The 24,155-nt window shown below is 34.8% G+C and overlaps 1 protein-coding gene across 1 annotated transcript in view; it reads left to right on the plus strand.

Moving 5' to 3' along the window:
• The first annotated feature begins 458 nt into the window (after window positions 1-458).
• LOC111058617 (retinal homeobox protein Rx) overlaps window positions 459-24,155 on the plus strand; it is an 80,149-nt gene continuing 56,452 nt past the window's right edge. Inside the window, exons 1-2 of the mRNA XM_039442489.1 lie at window positions 459-630; window positions 15,245-15,356. Coding sequence (XP_039298423.1) covers window positions 15,266-15,356 — 91 coding nt within the window. The 5' untranslated portion in view covers window positions 459-630; window positions 15,245-15,265. The remainder of the gene's footprint in view (window positions 631-15,244; window positions 15,357-24,155) is intronic.

The following is a 24,155-nucleotide window of genomic DNA, read 5'->3' on the forward strand; positions in this document are numbered from 1 at the left end:
AGTTGATACAGCTCAGTCAACAATTCCGCATGAATAAATTCAACCAATGCTGACAGATAGTGATGAATGCCGCTACAGATAATGAAGGATAAAGGAAAGAAGGTGGTGAGAATGAGAACGAAGGATGGATAATAAGAGAGAGAATCGAATGAAAGTAATCGAGTGGATGGCGACTGAGAACCGCCACCGCGATTCAGACACGATTTTTAGGTGGTGGCGTTATTCTACCACTACAAGCAGTCGTACACACGCACACGGGCGCACATCGGCAACCGCTCAGCCGCTCGACTAGAGTCGCAGACAACTCAATTTGCCACCAAAAACAATAGGGGAGCCAGGGGTGGGCAGGGCACCGCCCCCAAGTCACGCCCCTCGGCGCATGCGCACAGCCGATATTTCGCAGAGTCCGCCTCCAGCCGCCGAGTTGCCGATCAGTTTGCATTTGCCGCCTCCGTTGTGCAGTAGAACCGCGCGTTGTGCCCGATCACACTGGAGGCCGCCACGGACGCCTCATCCGCCGCCTCCGCCACGGCCACCGCCTTCGGCTCAGCGCTCAAGGCGCCTCACGACTTCTCAATCGCCGCGGCTGCTGCTGCTGCCGCCTACCAGGGACATTCACATCAAGCCAAGGTCTGTTTTCCCACAATCTATGTCAAATTTCACCTAGTTTTAAAATTAAATAAGCTTCAATTCATTGCATCTGGGTGAGATAGTTTGACAATAATATTCACTTGTGAATTTGCATATTACATATTGTCTAAATTTTTGTGGTTCAACATTTCTATAAATGCTGTATTCTTTATACAATTCTATCGAGTTCTACCAATTCAAATTGAAATGATATTTCAGACTAAGATTCAACAAAAACCAATACAGCATGCTACATAGAAAAAGCTAGAAGAGGTGAGAAAAGCTTGAAAAGGAGGCCAATGAAAATATGGACAATAAAGAAGGGCCTTCGAATTTGTAGATAGAACATTAACAGAAAATTCATTCTCAAAAATATATTTATTAAGAAAGCAGTGTTATTAATGCAAAATTAATATAAATATGTCGGCTATAAAGTTATATGAAGAATATAATTATATGACAAGTAGTACATTTTTGCTGGTCTAAAAGTCATTTAACTTGATAAGGCATCAGTAAGCTATGTGAAAACTTCTTTTTGAAAATATTATTCTGAAGATTATTGCACAGAATAATCCAAGCCATTTACTGTAATCTCAGAAATGTGAACATTTTAAATATAGTCCCTTTATTTGATGAGTGGTGCTAGATATAAACTATTGTTGCAACTGAGTTATCAATGTTAAATTGGATTTTTTTAGATCTTCATCTTCTCATTTTTATCGCTTTCCTTTTTTTAGTAGTCTACAAAGGAATCATTTTTCTAAATCCACTTCATTAGCCCCTTCATATAAGCCCTCTTCTTTGTCTTTTAACGGCAATGGTGACGATTTATGTTCATTCTCAACCAAATGAAAAAATAAACTTGTGAATCAATTACTATTATGACTCTTAAGAATAAAACTTGAACATTCAATATTAATCACACTCAATTAGTCGTGGACCATTCGTATCTGTACGGAGCCTGCAATTCTTTGAAACTCTGAATATTCAAGGATCTCAAGCCCAACCTTAAATTTGAACCAAAAGATCTCAGTTTGCAATGGTCAATTCAAGATACCGTATATCCCTTACCATACGTATACCGTAGAACACTTTCCATACGATATACTGTAGTTAGAACGTAGATAGAACACAGAAGTAGTCTAGATCTGAAAAGTTATGTGGCCGACAGTATCCAGTTTTTCATTTTGTTGAAAATTTGTCATTTCAAATTTTTTATGGTATTGATAGAAAATTGTTGTTGGAGAATTATTTTGCCATAGTAGATTTTAACGCTGTACATGATAACAATTTCCTACAGTTATCTTTAGTTTATTTCAAGAACCACAGGAACTCTAAACAAGTTGACAATTCACTGCCCAACAGGTCCATTATTGAATTGAACAGTTGGCAACACTTGAAACTCACTTAAAGTGAAACTCAATCAGAGGATGACAAGTTAAAGAAACTGTTACTTCCTAAATTCTGTTAGTAAAGTGTTCAGGAAGTGCGTTATCCAATCATTTTATTGTTGGCCACCTCGTCATTTTCAGCCCAAAACTTTTGGAAATATTTCTCGATGCTTGCTGCAAGTGCACGCAGAACAATTATCTGCAACGACTGATTACATTCAATTACCCAGGTTTTATGTTAATTTATCATGCAAAAACGTATGATAATAAATTAAATACCTCCCTTTAAAAACTTGGAGCTATGGAAGGCAATAATGAGCATCAATAGAGGTGTTTTATGGAAATGCGTTTTTTTCTGAAAGCGGTGTATGAAATCCATCAAAAGTAGAATTGACCAAAGAGCTGTTGAAGATGTGGAACTTAAACGATACAACACACACTATTACTATCCTATGTTATGTTTAGAAAACTGAGAGAAATATAACTTTCAATCATTTACTTGCTATTTTTCTCTGATTCGTTTACGTAAATAATTCAATCTAAAACTCATTATTGTTCGTCACAAAATTTACATTTGTTTCCCATTTATGTCTAAAACAAAACTAGAAGTCAGTCTATAATAAATAATTTCAAAAGAAAAATTGAAAATTGTGATTAGGTCAATAAATCGGTAATAATAATTCACATTGGTGAAATACAGTGGAAAATGTATTAAGCGATGGCAAATATGAGAGTGGTAAATTTTGTACAGAATATTCTTCAATTGGTATTCAATGCTCTTTGCATCAAAAGTATAGAACTTCTGCGAAACCAATGACAGTTTCTAGAACTGGACCAAATTACATGAAAGCTATGTTTGAAGCAAAACTAAAGTTCGCTGATTGAGTCAAAATTCAAAATAGATTGAAATGGATATCGCCGCTTCATGTAACGTTTTGTCTTGCTATAGATGTTCATCAATGCCAGCCTTGAAACTATCAGCTAACAATAAAAACTTCAACAGTAGTTGTTCGATTAGAGAACGTTCAATAGAGACAATGGCAAAACAATGAAAAATAAACCAGGATAAAACTGTGACCAAATGATGAGAATAACAAAGCAAATAAAAACAGGGAAATTGATAACAAATCCAGTGTTTGCACAGGGTCCTCCCCAAAAAAGACGGATATGATGTTAGAGAAGGTAGGAGAGAGAAGAGGAATTCCAAGGAGTAAATTAAATTTCAGATGCGGAGCGGTCTGCTGAAGATTAGCGTCGATGGGGGGGGGAGGTTCTACGAGAGGGTGATAGGAGTCCAAATTGAAACTGTCTTCAGTAATATTGGGCGGGAGACGGACAGTTTGACGTTGGGGTGGGTGCGAGGGTGGGGAGGTAATTGGCACCGTACGGTGGTCAAAGGAAAGGTCCGTCGGAACGACTCGTGACGTCACACTTTGTCGTCCTGGGAATCCTGTAAAGGAATAAGGACGTCGACAAACTGACATCCATCCAATCGCCTCACGTCTTTCTTTCCCCTTTTCTCCTGTCAATTTTTCTTCTCTCCTTCTCACTCTTTCCATTTTCTGTCTGTTCATTTAGTCCCGTAATTTCATCTCGCCGGCTTCTTAATTTCCTTAAAAACGTCAAAAGCAAGATTAACACTGCCAATATGATATCGGGAGTGTATTTTTGCTTGTGAGATTAGATTGTACGTTTTTGCTGCAAAAAGCGCGCTGAGTGGACCCTTCTAATTGACTCAAAAGTGGAAAATATTCAGTTCGAAATAATAATAATGTCATCTTTTGATCAGCTCCAACTCTTCCCAAACGTAACTCCAGATGATGGAATAAGTAAAAAATAATATTCCAACATTGAATTTCCAATCGCTTAAAGTATAGGTTCTATCAAATTGGTTGGCAAATTTAGTGAGTTGATTCAATTTCATTATTATGTGAAATACTTTTTATCAAAATAGTATTTTTCAAAACAAAGTATTGATAAAGATAACCACAGTATTACTAATAACGTGGTCATGTAGTATGTTTAACCATAGAAGAAAGATAGCATGAACTATCTTTGATAGCTCAGCCAAGATAGCTGAAATCATCCACTACCTCATGTGTATTATTCTCGAATGAACTATTATCTTTGCATCTGAGACCCTCAACCCCTCCATCGGGATCATCAATGTTATTCATAGGCATAATTGAAATTAAGTAACTTTGTTGCGTGGAAGGGCCACAAAAGTTTCTTTAAAGAGAGCCGCTTCTCAACTAGATGGATGGATGATGTTTGTAACAAAGAAACGGCTGCTTAATTGTGGCTGATTGAATCTTCTACACTTATTAAACTAGTTTGAATGATTAGACCACTAGGAGCTTGTTAGGGAGCTGGATGTCATGTAGAATCTGCTGGTGGAACTTCACAATGTACGAGACGTTACTTCAGCCCCAACCATTGTTTAAACACCCGTATAAACACATAGCCATCAACATGGCAACCATCCTCAAAAGATTTGTATTATAATAAACATTTTGATTTTTCTCAAATATCATTCAAGTCTTATCAACCACCACCCATTTCTACATTTTTATTCATTCGTGAGCCCTCGTTTCCAACTATAACTTACTAGGATTATTACATTTTCATAAACTATATCATCATCCTCATGAAGATTAATCTAAACGGATCAATACAACAAAAAGGAAAGTGGAGTAGGGAAGAAAGTGAGGAAAAAGGAAGAGAAAGGAAGAAAATAGACGGAGAAGCAGAGAATATACATGAGAAGAAAAATGATAGTAGAAAAGTGTAGATGGTGGAGAAATACGAAAAATATGTGGATTATTGTAGATGAAAAACAGGGAGAGAAGTGATTTAAGAAATCGAAGTGATCAGGGGACATAAGAATAAATAAACAATAGTTTATTTAAAACAACAAGAAGAAAATAAAATTAAAGGAACAAAGGTAGAATAAAATGATGAAGAAGAAAAATAAGAAGAAGAAAATTAGGAAAGGGAGGAAGAAGAGGAGGAGAAGGAGAAATATGAAAAAAATAGTATCAGAAGACTCCAGGATGCTTAGTTTCTATTCAATTTAAACAAGTCCCTCATCTTAACTACCCTCCCATCACAGCTGGACCCACATGAGTTCCATCAGGAGAGAGAGGACCAAGGAGTTGGAGATTGAGGAGATTGAGGCAGGGCGACTCCATAATTCATATTAATTACCGTAAATTAGTTTTATTTCTAGACAAAGATAAATGCGGATATGCTGCGGATAATACTTATGCTGCGATACTTTATGATTGGATTAAAGTTATACCTTAGGACATTTTAGGTAATCGAATGGTTTCATAGTAAAATTACACATAGTGTAAATTATATTATGTAGTATAATATTATTATACTATGAATTGGGGCGGTAGCTGGAATAAGGCAAAACCTTGTTCTAAGAAAACAGCCTCCAAAGGCTCTCTGCCCTCCTCAGCTGCTGGCATGCATTGTATTACAAATGAAGTGAAGCTACCGCCTCAATTATACATGGAATCTGCTTATAAATAATAATTGTGACTAATATTATATTTTTACAGTTCTATAGTTTCACTAGACAGTGTAGTCTATAGAACTACTTTTAAAAATAGCGTTTCTTGCTATGAGCAGAGACTTAATAAACAATTGAATCTGTGCTGCAAGATTATGGATATGGATTATTCACTTGTTATTACAACAAGCGGAAATTTACAAATAAGAACAGAATTAAGTATCTTATAAACTTCTCATAAGAATGGTAGGTTGTCTTGGAAGACTTGAATTTCTTTTGAAATAAGAAGTGAAGATTGTGAAAACTTAACAAATTTGTGAAAAAAATTATTCATTCTCCACTCTCTAAAGGTGCGAACACATTGAGTAAGTCGCGGTGAAGATCGATGCTACTCGACAGCTGTGTGTGATGATAAAAACATTTGGAGTCATTGATATAGATATATAAGAGTACGCTAGCGAGCTGAAATCTCCATATCGACCTAACCGATCTGTTTGTAGCCTGAGAGGTTGATTAGAATAAGATTATTAGAATTAAAATTGGAATGAAAATAACAATACTTGAAAGAATCAATAATTCATATTATAATGATCCATATAGTGGGATTCAATGGATGAATCTGAACTCAAATATATCCAATCGTGTTCTCTCATTCCTCGTTGAATCAAAAGTTCAAGATTATTACTTTTTTATTAGGGCTACTCCTAGGGCCGTTTTCTGAGCTCGGGATTTAGCTAAGTTCTAGACTTTAAACAGCTGGAGTCCTGAAACGGGGCGCAGGCACAGTCCACGTTTAAATTAAATTTCAAAAAACTGAAAAATTGAACACAAAATAGAATAAAGAGAAAATAGTGTTAAGTTTTAGCTATTTTTAATTATTTAGGAATGTTTCATTTCGTCAAGGAAAAAGGTTTTCAATTATAGAAATGAGAAAATAAAGATTATTGTAAAAACCGCGGTAGGACTACGCCCCGTTTCGGGAAGCTACATCTGTTTAAAGTCTAGAACTTAGCTAAATCCCGAGCTCGAAAACCGGCCCTTTATTATCGAGAAAAGAATAAAAATAAACAATAAAAATTCGATGTACCCTTTTTTAACATGTTTCAACCGTAATGTCATTATTATTATAAGGTGATATTCACTCACTTGATGATAATGACATTACTGTTGAAAAATGTGAGTAAAAAATTTCAAAAAACGGTACTTAGATTTTTTATTTTTGTCCAAGATTATATAAAGCCAAAAAATAGGAATACTTGTTTCAAAAAAGGTAAACTGAGGACGAAATCAGGTTGTCACTTTTCGAATTAGGTTGTTGAATTAGCACCAGTCAGACACACACAGCACAAGCTGGTGGTTTCCTAATCGAATAAAATTCAAGACACAAGTTGTCTCTGTTGAGTTTGATCGATAAATTGGCACAGTTAGTTATCTACTGTAGTTGGGCTGCTTGAGCTAGCAAGCTGTGATAGCTAACACAATTTGTCTCCATAAATGCTATTCAAGGACTTGCATCTAATAACCTCCTCGGACTTCTTGTAGCAGACAAGCGCGGTCAATCTATTTTCATTAAATTAACTGAAGGGGACACCAACACACATGCTTGGTTGCATCTTACATGTCTCAATTGCTATTGCTCTCAATCACTGCTCTTAATGCACTACACAAACCAACTAATCTATTATAGACGTATCTATTTTTAAATTAATTGTTTCATTTGATAACCAATGCCTATAATACTTTTAGTTTTGCAATAGTTTCTCTCCAGGAATGTACAGGGCATTTGATATAAGAAATAAGACAGTGACCTAGAGAGCTTGTGACAGGAGTAAGCTCTTCAGAGAAACTGACGGAAAATTTGATGAATTATTGAGAAAACGTCTATGAAATGTCAACATGAAACTTATATCAATCCAGAACATACCGTAATCTACGAATATTGTTAGTGATTATCCAAGACAAGGGCAGAAGGATTCAAAATGAAATTTTGTGAATATCATTTGTATTTATCCAAATTATGATTATATCTTCAGCAAGAGAGGCCTCTCAAATTGATTATCTGACTTTGATAATATTGATAATTGATTTCCTCCTACGCAGGTATGCAGGACTCTTTTTTTTAATTTCATTTTCATTCCATCTGTTTCATAATTTTCTCAGGGGTGTCCCTATGGAATTTTCACATAGAATATTCAAAATACGGATATTTTACCTTCAGGTTATATGAATGAAAAGGGAGTTCAACAGATATATCAGTTCTCAAAATGTCATGTGTATGGAATGAATTATATGTTCTGTTCAATTATTTTTTGAAGGTGAAAGGAAATGTTAGGAAGGTTAGGATTTGACTTTTAAATATATGTTGATATTATTAGACATTTTCTGTTTAATTCAGATAATTAACACAAATAACGAAAAGTTTAAATACTTGAGCATTTGAAACACCAGACAATGTAAATGACACGCAACTTAGATTCTCGCATTATGGTTGAAAAATGACCAATAGTTTTTGTTCAGCCTGTTGAATCGTTTGTGAGAAATCTTCTCATATTCTATTCTACAATTAATTCGTTTCAGTTTTACAAGATGATTTTCTTGTGTCATTCAGTGTGATTGAAAATTATAATTTTTTTATATGTCAAAGCATTATTCACCCGATACTTCTTGTATTGCATGTTATAATTATGAAGGGGAATCAGAAAGAAATACATGAGTCAGGTTATCAGAGGAAAGGGAAGAAAGAGGGATGAAATGATAAGGAAATAGAGTGAGGGTGCGGGTCTCTAATGAACTAGAAGGAGGACTGGAATTTCCAAATCCAGGGTACCGTACATAGATGGATGGTGAATTAGAAGGTAGATGTGGAAGATATGACGAAAGAGTAGAATGTGAGAGAAACAAAAGGAAGAGAAGAAGAACGGAGAAGGCCGGCAACCCTGATCTGGCCTTAATTGCATTAACGTGGCCAATGAAACTTCCCCTCCTCCCGCGTTCCACCAGAAGGGGAAAGAGTGTGTGTGTATGTGGGAGTGTTGTTACAAGGCATGACAAGGCAGAATGTGTGAAGTTGACAACTCTTTTACGAGCTCTCTTGGTCAATGTGGCCAGTTTTGACGCTAACTACAGAATTGAAATGAATTGGCACACACATAACCTTTTCATTGCTCCTGGCATCAGCATTGTTGAGAGGCCCAACTCCAATGAATAAATTAATTCATCTAGAATCGCAGACAGTAAGGATTTGAGAGATCTTATAGTTTTTTCTCTTCCGAAGATGATTTGCCATATCAAAAATTACCAACTTGCTATTTAAAACTCACTAACATGAACTTAATATGAAAATTGGGATAGACTATAACAATTCTATTACTAACCCCATAGAAACCATTGATTTCTTACAAGGTGTGACTATCAAGATGTTCCGTAGATGACACAAATAAATGAATGAATTTATTCCCTCCTCAAATTACAAATTACATAAGTAGAAACGAAATAGTATCTTGGAAATTATACTGATTACGTATCCAGTAGTGTAATGAGATTATCGAAGTAAAATTAACAAGGTAAAAACATTATGAAATTGGATAATAAATGGGAAAAATAAAAATAAACTAGTATGAAAAAAGTAAAAATTAAAAAAAAAATCATATAAACCAGTCAAAAATATCACAGATTGCAGTTAAACCAACTGTTTGGAAAGTTTCATTGTTCAAATTTCCTCTTGCTATTGAGTTCTTCGGTCGATATTTGCAGTAGCAGAAGTCCGTAGTTCTATTTATATAGCTTCCATTGGATATTTGAAATAATTATTATGAAGTGAAAATATCACCACTGTATCATTGAATTAGGAATAGAATAAAAAAGTGTCTATGCCAAGAGTTACAAATTCAAAATCATACTTGAAAGATTTACAAGAGCATCTCATAGAATCCAAGTTGGTAGATTTTTAAGTGGAGCGCGCTTCAAATGTGAACAAGAATAGTTGTGTGCAGCCTAATCGAATAAGAGCGTTGATGGGTCTTTATTAGTTTAGTTATTGAGAGCGTTGTCCGCACAAAGGCTGTGCTATGCTATGCCAAGCTATGCAGACAGCAGAGGCAGACAACTAGGCTAACACCATTTAGCTAATACAAGGGGATCCGTAGCCATCCATACCCATAGTACACAGGCAGCTTCCTCTTCACAAACAAATTTTAAACTAGATTCGCTCAGAACAAGAGTTCTACGATATTGCGTGTTACTATAACAATGTGGTTGATTTCATGTGCAAATTCGTTTCCAATGTGAATGGCATTTCCAAACCTCATATTAATTGGGGAAAATGGATGAATGTATGAGTTCCCACCAAGAAGAATATAATCATCAACGATTTTACAAAGCGATAGCTTTGACGAATCAAATACACTCTCTCATTGAAAACTAACATAGTCGATACAATTCTATAAAGCAATAAATGTAATAAATTGAAGAGAAATGAATTGATAATATTTATTCATTCAGGAAAATGAATAAATTCAACAAATTCAATTTTTCTTCCTAAGGGGTTTGAATTGATAATTTATTTATTTTGCAATATGAATAAATTCAGCATTTCTGAGGGATTGCCTATTCATATATTTAGAATTTAGGTCACCAACATTGTTACAAATCGATAGCGTTGAAGACAGTAATAGAAAAATCTTTCTTTAAAAACTAATGTAGTATATGGAAGATTATATGGAAAGGAATTCAATATTTTAATAGGCATACATTCAACATTATTACTCTGTGCATTCTAAGTGGAGCCCAATTACAGTATAATGTAACTAGAACCATTCAACAAAACTCCCTTGGATTGATGAATCAGTCACCGAAATCACTCTGCTTAAATTTCCTAATATGAAATACGAAATCATGATTCAAATTTCAACCATATCAAATCAATTAGCTTGGGATAAAAGTATATCAATCATTCAATATTCAATTAGAATATAGTAATCAAGTAGCATAAATACTCTAAAGCTAAAATTACAAATTTCAAATGTGATTGAAACTTTCCAAATCCGACACCCAAATTGGATCTCGCTGATTCAAAGTTTAAAGCAATTTCAATTTGTGATGAACTTTGCGATGTAAATTACTCGTTCAGCATAAGCTTCATATTACATTATTAGAGTTTTGTAGAGCTCTCTAAATAATCAAGAGTTGAAAACAAGATTTAATTGAAACGGTCGTCCAGTAATTGAGATTTATAAATGTGTTATTTAATTAGAGCCGGACATACGTTTTGTGCGAATGAATTCTCTGCGATTGGAATTGAATAACAACAAACAGTTATTGAATGAAGAGGCCGGTAGGTTTGTTTGGACGGGGTGGGGTATTGGTCAAACAGATGGGCCAATGAGAGAGCATGTTGCATACAACGTAATAGACCTATACAGAGTAAATTAAGAGATGATAAATTACTTTCACGTGCACTTGTAAATATTGGCAATTGATGAACAGTTAGTCCAATTCGAAAATTGTGTACTTTACTGGCGCAAATAAGGAGGATTCAATTTATATTTGCCGACCATTTTGTTTGTGGATGTGACTGCGCTCAAAGCAATTGCATTTATATTATATATGTGTGTTTGGCTACTCGGATTGTATTTGCTTAAATGCCTTTGCAAGTGGCATCTATAGCACATCACATTCATATTTGTGCAATTTGCGGATTGATTGAGCTTCCTGCATACAAAGCCCTTTTCAAATGAAGGGGAGGCTAGTTAAATTATCGTTGTGAAAAAATGAATATCTATTAATCTGTATAACTACACTGTTATGGTTTTCTTGTGATTAAAAGAATTTATTTCAATCTCCAATCTCCAATCAATATTCACACCAGTCTATGTATTTGTCTATGGAACAATACAGAAATATCTTGCATAAGTTGCGTTATCCAATACATGAAAACTGAAAATTAAGTCAACTATTTATAAAAACACTTCATTCACATGGGCTACTTTTTAAATTAATTTGTCAACTATTTAGTATCAACAGAATAGGATTTATTTTTGTACTAAGAATTCTTCTAGTAAGAAGTTCAGGTACAGGTCACCTGGTAGACTATCACTGGGAATAAGAGAGGCTTTTGAGGTTTAGGCTATCTGAGATAAATTAATGATTCAAATTCAAATTAAAATTCAAATTTATTGAGCCAAAACACTTTTCATTTAGTCATGTCAACAAGTATTGAAAAATACTGAAAATATCAGAAGCCTACAACATATAGCACAAGTCACATCAATTATAATACTTTTCTGTGATTTTGCAGTTGAATAAATTATATTGCGCCATTATTCAGAAACTCTTTAACACTATAATAAGCCTCATTAAATAGAAATACGTACAAATCTCTCTTAAATCGTTGGACAGTTTTCAAGGCAGCTTGATTATCAAACCTTTTACAATGTTAATCCCAATATATGAGAAGCAAACAATCATAGCCTTGGTTTTTCAATTACATGAGCGTATTATCAGATGGAATACTCGTAAGTGTTCTCATAGTGAATACAACTAAGGAGGTATGAATCAAAATAAAATACTTATATGAAAACGAAGCGCATAGATTGTAAATCATGTATGTCAACATCTCATCTATTTTGAGGGCATCAGCCAGCAAAAATAAATAAGTAAAGAGGGCAGAAAAGGAGGAATAATTAGAGTCAATAGTAATCATTCGATTAAATGCCATCTGAAAGATTTATCTTATAAATTGGTCATCTATTTGACCAATAAAAACAGGATGGAGCTCAGTTTTAATCGCTTTATATCTGGCAATATTGAATATTGGCCAGGTTAGCAACAGCCAGGTATAAAGTGAAACAAAGTTTGGCAATCGTAGTGGTGATGTGCCTTCGGCGTCTGTCAATAAATCCGACAGATGCCGATCCGATTAGTCAGCAAATCGAATATCAGCAACTCTGCAACTTGAGCACAAGTGTACAATCTGCGCCGCGCGTTTCGAGTTTCAATCGGGTGCCTAAATTAATTAATGTCGGCGAGATCACTGCCAATACCAATTTCTCTCAATGTATCACTCAAAATCTAGGTTTATTGTTCTATGAAAATTCCGAGGTGAAAACAAGCTCTAGTTCATGTTTCTCGGCCTTAATCTTGAGTTCTATTTCGAGTCACCTCGACTAAATTATTTATATCGATTTTTTGAAATTCACTTTCTTGCAAAAACTGAATAGAATTTCAGCTGGGTAGATTTATTATTAACATACAATAAATAAAAATTAATTACAAAACTGAGTTTCTCCCCTTTCACTCACTCCTATGATATGTCATGATTCCTTGGTAAATTAAAAAAATGAAGATCAGAAATTAATGAATTATATGAATTCGGTTTCAGAATTGAAAGCAATGATATCAAACAAATACATGAGCTCAATGGTGATCTCTACTTTAAACACAATCCCAACTTTTTAATCTCATGCTAACGGAAAAATTATCATTGGCAATGCAACCCAATCGCTCAGTGATGAATTATTGAAATAACGAGCACACAGATTTTGTCCGCATTTTAAATTTATTTTAAAAATGTCGCACACTGATGGCAAAATAAACGGAAAATTCATTTATTATTTCTACTTCCTGACATTTTATTTCAGTCACTGATTCGCCGGAAAAATTCGAAACGAACAAGCGCAAAAATTCGACCAGCTCCGATCTGAATGTTTATTAAATTTTTAGCGTTAATCGCATTGCTGTACTGCAGCAGTGAAATTGAGATATCAGCCGGCAAAAATTGTTACTGGCGAATGCAATCACAGACAGAAGGGATGCCAGAAAAAGTAATTAACTCTAATGGATTTATAAACAATTTACGAATTACTAAACCTTTCCTGTGCAGCTTCAATGGGTGGATGATGAAAAATACAAAAAAAAAAATGATGGATGCAACCATACCATCCGGACTGATTACACTTCTCTTACTGTTAGGATTTTTTCTCCAATTGGTTTGTTTAATATATTGGACCTACAGATTTGGGTAGGTCTGAATTACAAATACAATAGAAAGATCTTCATGATTGCATTCGTCAATTCCAAAACCAAGTCAAGTTCAATAATAAGATCGTAGAAATTTATTGGTTTTGAGTAGATGATCTCTATCTAAAATGAAACATTGATATTTGCAACCCGAAATACTATGAATCAATAAGAAATGGGTGGAATCTCACATCATAACGTGCATGATAAGAGCAGAAGTTTTTACAAGTTACAAGTGACGAATTACTTGACTTTGGTTATGTCTAGAGTAATCAAAATTAATTTATATTACTCATTTATCACTTGAAGGCAATTCGTCAGCTACTTTGACATGGTTCATGTTCAACAAAAATGATGTCTATTAAGAAGTCATATAAAAATTTTATAATTGTAGTTCAACTACCATACATAAGTATGGCCAATACAATATTATTCACTCTTCAGTGATGTTGAATGCAAGAGCTCATTCTAATCAATAGCTCAACATTAGAAATGTCACTGGAAATGAACGGAAACACTGCACAATCAATACAGTGCATCATGTCGGAAGCAGTGATGCATTGATGTAGTGATGTACATGACACAGATCCTGATGTAGTGAGTATAAGGAGTGTGATAGAGTAGAGTGCACAAACAAGAATGATCGCTGCTCTCTTTATGGTCTCTACAGTCGTCCGGTGTCGTTCTCCTGTCATTGTTTTCAAGTGATGATAAGCTAATTGAATTACTTTATGACGCGTACATTCGTTCATCCAATTCATCCGCCTAATTTATTCGTTCATTCGTGAATTTGCGCCCCCTAGTCACCCTGCCTACATCACTGTGATCTGTACGTTGCTTTCAGCAGGGCATCCGTTTCAATTGCGGTAAATCTAGATCAGTTGCCCCGTGTTTGGCACTCAACAATCTCTGCTCTGCTCTGCTCTGCTCTGCTCGGGGCTCATACAACTGAGTGCAATTCACTGGAGCTAAGCTGGTTTATAGATTGCTATTGCCCTGTATACATCTCACTTTCAATTTCATTATGATACACTCAATAGATGTATTCCTATGTTTCTCCGTTCTTTTTTATTGAAATGTCACATCTACGTTTATTGAAATGGCATATTATCTCGTACACATTTTCATAAATTTGAATTAGATCACATTATTGGGATTTCCATCATCGAAAAATATACTCAAATTCAAATTCCTTAGTCTTAATATTACAACCAAAATACGCACAATGCAATCAAGATAGAAATACAAATGATGAATAGTGATCAATAATAGTTTTTAAAGTATAATAGGAGAGCTTCAAGTAATTCCTACTAGAATGAGGTTGTCCAAATGTCAAATTACTATTGGTTAATTTTATTACCTGGGAAGAGTTTGCAAATGTCGAAATTATACACGTTAATCCTTATCTTGACTTGACTAGCATAGTGTAAGAAACGTGATAACAAAATATCACATGGTTGGAAGCTAGTCTACTACATACTTAAAAAAATGTAATGTCTACTACAAGTAGTCATTCTATTCTATACTACATGTCATTCACTATGAATTTTTATCTCATCAACAATCAATCTTTTTCTTAAAATTTAATGTGCATTGCATTACTATTTTCTTGTCACTCATTAATATATATTTATTAATATATTTTGAAAAATAAAAAATGAAATTTAAAATATTTATTGTGTTTCAGATTGCAGGGCACCACCACGGAATGTTCTGCTACCACTGCCCCCCCTCGCTCCACCCCACCACCGCCCCCAGGCTGCCCTCGCTCGACTACCCCTTCACTTCTTCTCATCCTTGTAAGTGAATGCTATGCCACCATCTGCCCACTATGTTTGGCTGGTGTTAAGCATAAATGTGTTTAGAAAATGTTAAATTTTCAAGCAATCTACTTGGTAAAAATGTTCTAATAATAATGATTAGTGATTAGGCTACTAATGTAGAAATTGATACAGCAAGCTAATGTACTGTAAAATTTCACAATGCTCGTAATCATGCCTTTCTCACAGGTTTATGATCAAATGAGATATTCAATTATTATGCACTGAATACCGTACTATTGGTGATTAGATGAACAAAGAAAAGAATAGATGAACATATTGAACCTGAGTTGAACATAGAAAAGGAGCTAACTCTAGTAATCTAGTTCCAGAATTAGCTAGACTGTCTAACCAAAAACGATCACTGATGATGATGCCTTGGTGCATTCAAACTTAAGTTTGGCTCGAATAAATTATGTGTGACTGACAATATCGTTTTTATTTCCCCTTGATTATGGAGAAATTTATGGAGTAAAAAAGTTCTAGTATTCCTTCGTTAACTTTCATAAATCAATTTTTATTGCAATAATTCATATGTGACTGGATGCGAGTTCCTATACAGTGAAAGGTGTGGGCTAGGAACAGCCAATATTGGTTGCAGTATAAGTATTAATAGAGTATTCATAGATTATTGATAGAATAGAGAATTAATCTTCATTAATTAATCAATAGGCCTAATCCGTTATTCCAATAAAATACAAAGTGTTGTAACAAACGTGAGAATAAAAAAAAGGAATGAGAACACTCAAAGGAATCAATACAGCAAAATCAGTTATTGGTAATGGATAGTAATACCGTAATTACCTATTAACACGGAATAAGCTTGAAAAATACTGTAGTGAATTCCCTTCCCGATATTCGGAGAATTATAATAATAAAAGGACAATATTGATCATTCATCAAATACGATGGGGGGAGTTGAATATGTAAGACCTCATAGCCACCAGGACGTTCCCAAGTGGAAAAGACTCCTAAACAGTGAGAAACATGAAGAGAAATCTGAATCCAATTCAATATAACACTAATCACAAATGACAAAATGAATTATGAATAGCAGGATCAACTAACATAATATTACTAATCTGAACAGCGAACAGCTCAATAGGGTGTGGGGTAACTGCAAGTACTTCAATAGGGTGAAGGGATACTAGACCTCATAATAACAGACCTGTTAATAGTAATAACAATGATCCACATAATAATAATAACTATTTCATAGGCTGGCTCCAATACAACAATACTGCAGTGGAGGTTCTGTCTGTTGATGTGTGTGTGTACGTGTACAGTAATAGTAGAGGGTTGAGGGTAGTGTGTGAGGGGGAGAGGGGTGATTCTGCACCCTTCGCAGTCCCTCAGGATTCCGCCTGTGTAACCCACGTTAATCACCCTCCCCCCTCTCTAACAGTAGCAAACCTCCTCTACAAGCGAGTTTTGATCCTTCTAATTCGCATCTCCTGATGATGCTAATGGGACTAGCGAAAATTAGGATTCTATTACGACCCGTTTGCTTCTCAATCAACCTCTCCTCTCCCACCTACTCCTCTCCAAGAAGAGAGGGAGTGAGAGGAAAGTGAGAGACATCCCCGGGGATGTCGTGTTGCCGCTGTCCGCACCCCTTAGCGCAAATCCTTCTCTCCTCATGTCCGTTCAATCCTCTTTCTCCTCCACCTCCTTATCTTCTTCTCCTTCTCATCCTCTTCCTCTTCCCCTCCTCTCCTCATGCTCACCCCATCACTCCACATGTGCCATGATTGACCTGCTCGCTGTCCTTTACTACCCCTCTCCGCGTGGAATACGTCAAAAACCACTGCACCATCTTCCACAACTCAGCGTGCTGATCAAATCAACCGTTTGATCGGAAAATTGATCATTTGTGCAGCAGCTTCAAGACTTCGGAGTCTATTTGTGAAAGTAATTCACATTGCGAGCCTGTATTGCCGTGTATCGCCAACCTAAAATCGCAACAACAAGACTGGCTGTAACAATTCCTCTACAACAATCCAGATGTTGACATTGATTTTAGACTGTCATGAGAAAAATATAAATTATCTCATTATAGTAATACAATCACTCTTGAAAATGACTCATAATTTAATACACAGTATAAAAATTACTCATATTGAAATTTGTCACCCCATTTTGGATGACAAGTGAACAATGTCAAAATTAATTTTTATTTTTCGAATTTCCATGGGATCGACTTCATAATCTTCTTTTCTTATCATAATAAAAATAAGCTTTTCTCTGCTCTTGTCCTAAAGAAGACTCTCCAGTTTGAATATCATCAAAAAATGATGGATTCCATTGAGCAATGAAATTTCGCTTGACAGCAAGTCTCAATAATTCCTTGTTCAACTATTTATACAGTACTGTACTGTATAGAAGAGTAGTGAACTTTGAAATCCAGTATTAAGAAGTGTATACGTAGCTACACTCTACCATTATTCAGTAGAATGCAATGAACAATCAGCAGACATTAATAACAATTTCTTCCTTACAGATACGTTTATATACTGATTTTCAAGACAAATAACAGGAAATGTAAATGAAAAGACCTCGTTTTGTTCAGAGCTCAATAGAATAATTTCCAATTTTATTGCAAGAGATTAGCATTGTTTGCTGGATTGCTAGCAGACGACTATCTTCATTTCAAGTCATAACAATAATAATACTACTGGAGACTAGTCTCATGTTGCCACTAATGGTGATATAATGGTACACTTCGAGACATCTCGTTGTCCTCCTCAACAATTTAATACTCGTCCATTCAACGTCGAGTGCCAATGCCAATTGACAAATTAATTCACTTCAATCTAGGTTATCACTTCATTCTATTAAAGTAATGTTCTGTAAAATGAAGAGCCAAGAACTTGGAGGTTCATCTTTACAAATACCAGATACTGTCTGTTGAAATGTGATTTGTGAATCTAATAGACTTATTCTGTATTAGTGATCCGTCAAGAGATATCAGTTGGTAGTGAAACAGTGAATTTTATTCTCCGCAAATTTCGAAAATGGAATTGATGTATTGAATAAGCCAGCATATGAAGCTAAAAATATTTTTTCATAAGTGAAATAATAGATGAAGAAACTAAACTGAAAATTATAATATAGTACAAAATTTTCTCTCTTGAGTTCAGTATTAGGTACCTTTCTAACTTGACATTTCATATTTCCAGTGTCATTTGAAATGATAACAACAAATAAAGAAATTAATGTTTATTCCCCCCTCACAAAAAACGAAAGCTACTACATCGATTACAGAAAATATTAGATAGTTTACAATTAATAGTTAGTTTCATAAATTTCTTATAATGTATCTTCTACATGTTTGGTGTTTTCTGTGTGGAAACCTACACCACTATGGCGTAACATGTTCATGGCTAACAATGAATCATTTCAAAACTGATTTTGAATTTACATTCCATGTTCAACTATGTTACAGATGGGAAACATTTAACTTGTATTTACATTATTCAATTTAGATTTTCGTTAAATAATAATTATTCAACTATATTGATAAATCGCCTTTTTAGGTTTCATACACTTTTCATTTCCTCATCACTTGCAAGTCCACACATAGTGTGATTAGTAGGAAAAAACACTGGATGAATTTTTGTTTTCCATGACTGTCGACGAATAATTCAATACATTAACCAATCAACAGGATGAGGGTTGGCGGCTGTTGATTTCATGAAGAATTCAATGGATTCCAGAACAATAAGTAGCTTTCTTCATTAATCGTGAAACGACCAAACTTTGGTACCGTTATTTTGAACCATGTAATATTGAAAAATGCCCGGTTTTTTGTGGTACATCATATTTTTAACAGTTTATTTCGTGAAAGAGACTGGATAATTCAGGAGGAGATGAAAGAGAATTTTTCAATTGTTGAAAAAACTGTCACCCTTCAAAAAATGCTCTTCCCTCCATAAAAGAATTTCTGACAATAGATTGGAAAAAACGCGCAATTTGTTTATTGGCTGTAAATTTCCAATTACGTTCAGCTAATTGCTCGATAATTCACAGCGTGAATTATTTATTTCGTCGGTATTCGAGCGTGAATTATTCATTCATCGTGGCCATGCCGAACGAGTAAACTTGTTTGAGTACGATCAATAGCTTATTGTCATTACGATATACGCTGCTGCTGATTTCATAAAGCAACTCAGATGGGCGTTTTTTTTTACTCAAAATTAAGTTGGGGGATATAACATAACATTGATGTGAGCGGGAGAAAAACAATAAAGATCCATTTGTTCACTTTATCTCATTACTTTCATTTCCCTGCAGAATCATCGGATTACAAACACTAACAAACCATTTCATCATCTACTTGATGATCATCTAGTAGTGATTGTGATCGAGCTGCTCAAAATTACATGAATTTTGTAAGACTTTCCAAAAAATTGAATGAAAATCCTAAATATAGAACCCCAACAATATACAATGAAAGATACAATCCTATAATGGTACTGTATATTGTATCGGAAACGTTTAATACTTATTATTGAGTAAATAAGCTATTTCATAATAAAAGTAGCTTTATTGACATTCAATAATTGGAATAAGCCTCTCAATTATTGAGGTAGTATGTGGTTGACAGTAACCAAGAAAACATCTTTGAAATAACAAAATTTACAATATCCATGATTCTTTGCCACCTTCTCCGATCCCTGGCCGTTGTTGGCCACATATCTCCCACGCGCTGAATATGCTATTTAACCACATTATGATTCTCCAATGTAGGAAAGTTCATCGATAGATACCACGTGAGAAAAAACTCCTTCCCCTTTACACATATAATATTGTATAGAGTGTAGAACTCGACTCAACCTATTGGCACAAGCTATTCTCGTACTTGAGTAAGAAAAATATATGAGTGACAGAATATGACTTATATGAGTGAGAGTAAAAATGTATTATTTAACAAGTATTGTAGGTTGTGCAAAGCTGTACAGCCTCTCAAGAAGTATTTATCAAATAAGGGCAAAGAGAGAGAAAAGTACAGCCAAAGTTGTACAGCCTATCCAGAAGTATTTATTAAATCAGGGCAAAGAGAGGGAACATAGATCAACTGTTTCTACTTCCGTGGCATAAGAGAAAAAATAGAGGTGTCAAAAGTGAGAGATTGAAAGATGTATATATGCAGTGAAAGAGTAATTGAATAACGACAAAGAGAAATGCTGGAAAGGGGGTGCTGGAGAGGGGTAATGTGTGTGAGAGAGGTTGTCCAGGAGGAGTGGGGAGGAAGTCCTGTCCCCACTATAAGCTGGTAGTTAATGTAATGCAATGTAATGGTTTCGGAGTGTTGTGATTAAGTATGTAATTCGATGAGGTTGATGAGGGGTAGGATGTTAAGGAAGAGGAGGAGTGGAGTCCGTGGTCCCCCGAGACAGAGAACGACGACGCATGATGGGATTAACTGCTATCACTGCCTCTCTGTCTTCACTCTGTGTTGAGGTTGCCTCTCTGTCTTCAGCATGACGCGGTGCGTTGACACCTGTGACGTCACTGCCAGGAGGCTAGTGACGACAGGCCTCTAATATAGACAGGCTACAGAACTGGGTTCAGGTCAGTCTCTCCTACTCAGTTATATCAATGTCCCACATGTGATAAGACAATGAGGGTTAACCTTCTGCTAATGTAATCAAGGTTGTGTAATCCTAGAATAAGATAAAAAAGTGAAGTACAGAGGAACTTTTTTAATGTTTTTAACTTAATGTTAGCTATGTAAAGTCAATTCTATTAATACGATCAGATTCTCTGTGTAACTTGGACACAAGAAGATAATTCTATTAAGATCAATCTTCAATGAGATAAGCGTCTAATCCATGAATTACAGACAATAAATAATTGCGGTGTTCAAGTTGTGTCCTGGGTATTATTTCTCATTTTCTAATTCCGAAATTATATATTTTTTTTAATTTGCAGGTTTATGTGTGCAATAACTAGTTGATATTAAAATTTCCTTTCAAAATATTGGGATACTATGATTATTTTTCAATAAATAAGACTTAGTGAAGACAGTGCAATGAGTAGTGTTATTTTGGATTCCATAGAGAATTAAAAAATATGAAACAGCATGAAATTAGAAGGGACTCTGATTGAGATTGTAGTTGTAAATTCAATCACACCATCATCCGAAGTATTTATTCAATTACAACTATCCGAAGTGAAACATTTCATTCACCATCTGAACGAACACTATATTGTAATGGGTGCTACGCAGTTAAGTAAAATCAATATACGAATCAAAAAAGATGATACATCAAAAATACATTTTTCAATATACATAGGTATATTTTTCTAATAGGTTTGTGAGGAGATAGTTCTATCATAATAACTATTTCAAAACGAAAAATTATATTTTTTGTACTAATCTGATTAAAACTGGTAAAATATTTCATGATTAGTCTCCATATTTTCATTTATTCAACAGAATTTGAAGAGCGAAATACGAGTTCATCATTCATCAGTAGTTAATAATATAGCATGAAATAACAAAAACGACTACTATGCCTAGACAGAGAACAAGATACTGTAGTGTGATAATATGATGACAATAGGGGGAACCGTCTCCACGATATCAGGCAGCTCACATCTATTATTGAATAGCTGAGTTGATAGTATGAAGGGATGTAGACGGAGGATTGCATCATGCAGGATTTTCCACCTTATCGTTCTGTGGCGATTACGCATCAACTATGTGTAACAATTAATATTATCATCGTCACGCAGTCTTAGCACTAATCTCCGTAATAATCAATCATGAGATATTGCACTGCAGTACTGGTTGCCTAAGCATTGCGACAAGGAACGCCGCAGCAGCAAATGCCTCCGTTGACCCGGTCATAGCCAAGCCAACTAGAAGCCTTGATAACCCTCATTAAGCAGATTGGAACAGAGAGCAGAGAAACAGATTGGAACAGAGAATAGTAAAACGAAGGAATCGAAGAAATTGATAACGAAGAAAGATGTCTTCTTCAGATTCGATTAGAAATGAAACAATTTCAATAAAACTGGTAAATTTACCTAGTGGATAATTGGCAATTGAAAGTTATGATAAATCGACAATATTATCAAAATATAAGGATTCATGTGTGGCTGTTGTATTCTGCCTCCATTGTGTATCAAAAATGCAGAGTATGACGAATTGCTGCACATCGAAAAAATGATTAATTAAATACTGGATGAATAATGTTCTGTTTGAAGAAAAATTATTTTGATTTTTTTTTCTTGGGATCAATATTGATGCAATTGCAAAAAAGATGAATCAATCATAATGGAAACCTGTCGAATTAGTAACAATCAGGAAGACTATTACTTGGTGTGGTATAGCATATATAATATTATTATTAAAAATATTACTGTGTGATTATTAAAAATATATATGCATATTTTTTTGTAATCCTTAAGCAGTTTGCTTATTTCCAAATCTACCGTATTTTTCTTATTATGAGAGACGCTCTTAATGTGTTTGACTAAAAGTCGAAGGCTCAAATATCTGCAAGAGAAAGTATATACATGAAGAGAAATTACGCTGAGGCCAACCGAATTACTAAAAGTCTACATTTTTCTCGTTAACGTAGAAATCTTTCATGAACTGTCGTCGCTTCTCAGCCAATCTCTCCCCTCTTTTTCAAAAGCTTGCCAAACTATTAGCTGGGACGCGCATCAGATAATAACAGCAGATTATATAATTATTTTTTAAAAGCTTGAACATTGAATTTTTATGACATAGGAAATTAGATTCGCCTGCCCGCTACAGAAAACGAGGGCTAACTTACCCTCTACTCGTCCTTTCTTTCTCTCCACCTCCCTGCCATCATCTCATCAACATCATCAAAAAGCAGCTCGGAGAGCAGCTTAAATTAAGCGAGACCCGCCTTTCGGAAATTGCAGCCTTAATTTTTAAATTGAATATGTTATTAAGGTTGAAATAACATTTTCCTCCTTATGTTTTACGCTGGCTGCCAGAGCTGCTCAAAAGCTTTCGACGTTTTCATTTTTCATCATCAGCTAGCTTGGCGGGTCGGAGGGTTGGAGGGTTGTTGTAGGTTAAAGGTAGACGTTTGGCGTGCCTTCAAATATCCGTTCTTTGTGGGAGTTTTTGAATTCTGTTGTTCTTAATGAAGAATTTAGGGGAAAGATGAGAATAAATAATGTGACAAAGATAATAAGATTGGGAAGAGATGAAATTACTTCTTACTAGAATTTGTAGAGGAGATTTAAAAGACATATTTAAAATCTTGTGACTTATACGAAATCATTTCATAAGAGACAAATTTAAAAGAATATTTGATTGGTTTGAGTGTTCATTTTATTAAACTATTTTGTATGATTTGTAATCGAATGTGAAAACTAACTAGGATTTATCTATTCGACTATTCACAAAAATCGGGTAAAATGCATACCTACTTTTGTAGTTTCTCTTCTCTTGACTGGGAAAATTAGCTATAATTGCTTCCAGTCGTCTCTTACTAGAATTTGGAGAAGAAATCCGAAATAGTACATATTTTGGACTTGAAAGAGTACTTTTAATCTCCTCATGATATTCTTTTCATTCTCAAATTATGTATTCAAAGGTGAAGGGTATAATAGGATTCATTCGGATTCTTAGTAAGACGGCTGGTGGAAGTTGGGAATTCTAAGGAAATCCTGAATGAATTCTGTCAGACCCTCTTTGGAAGGCTCATCATTGTTTGATGAAGTTCGCAACCAATTTCACCAATATGATGTTTTTTAATATTGAATTTCCCCTCAATAATTATTGTT

Source organism: Nilaparvata lugens, chromosome 1 (genome assembly GCF_014356525.2).
Source record: "Nilaparvata lugens isolate BPH chromosome 1, ASM1435652v1, whole genome shotgun sequence".
Taxonomy (NCBI): Eukaryota; Metazoa; Arthropoda; class Insecta; order Hemiptera; family Delphacidae; genus Nilaparvata; species Nilaparvata lugens.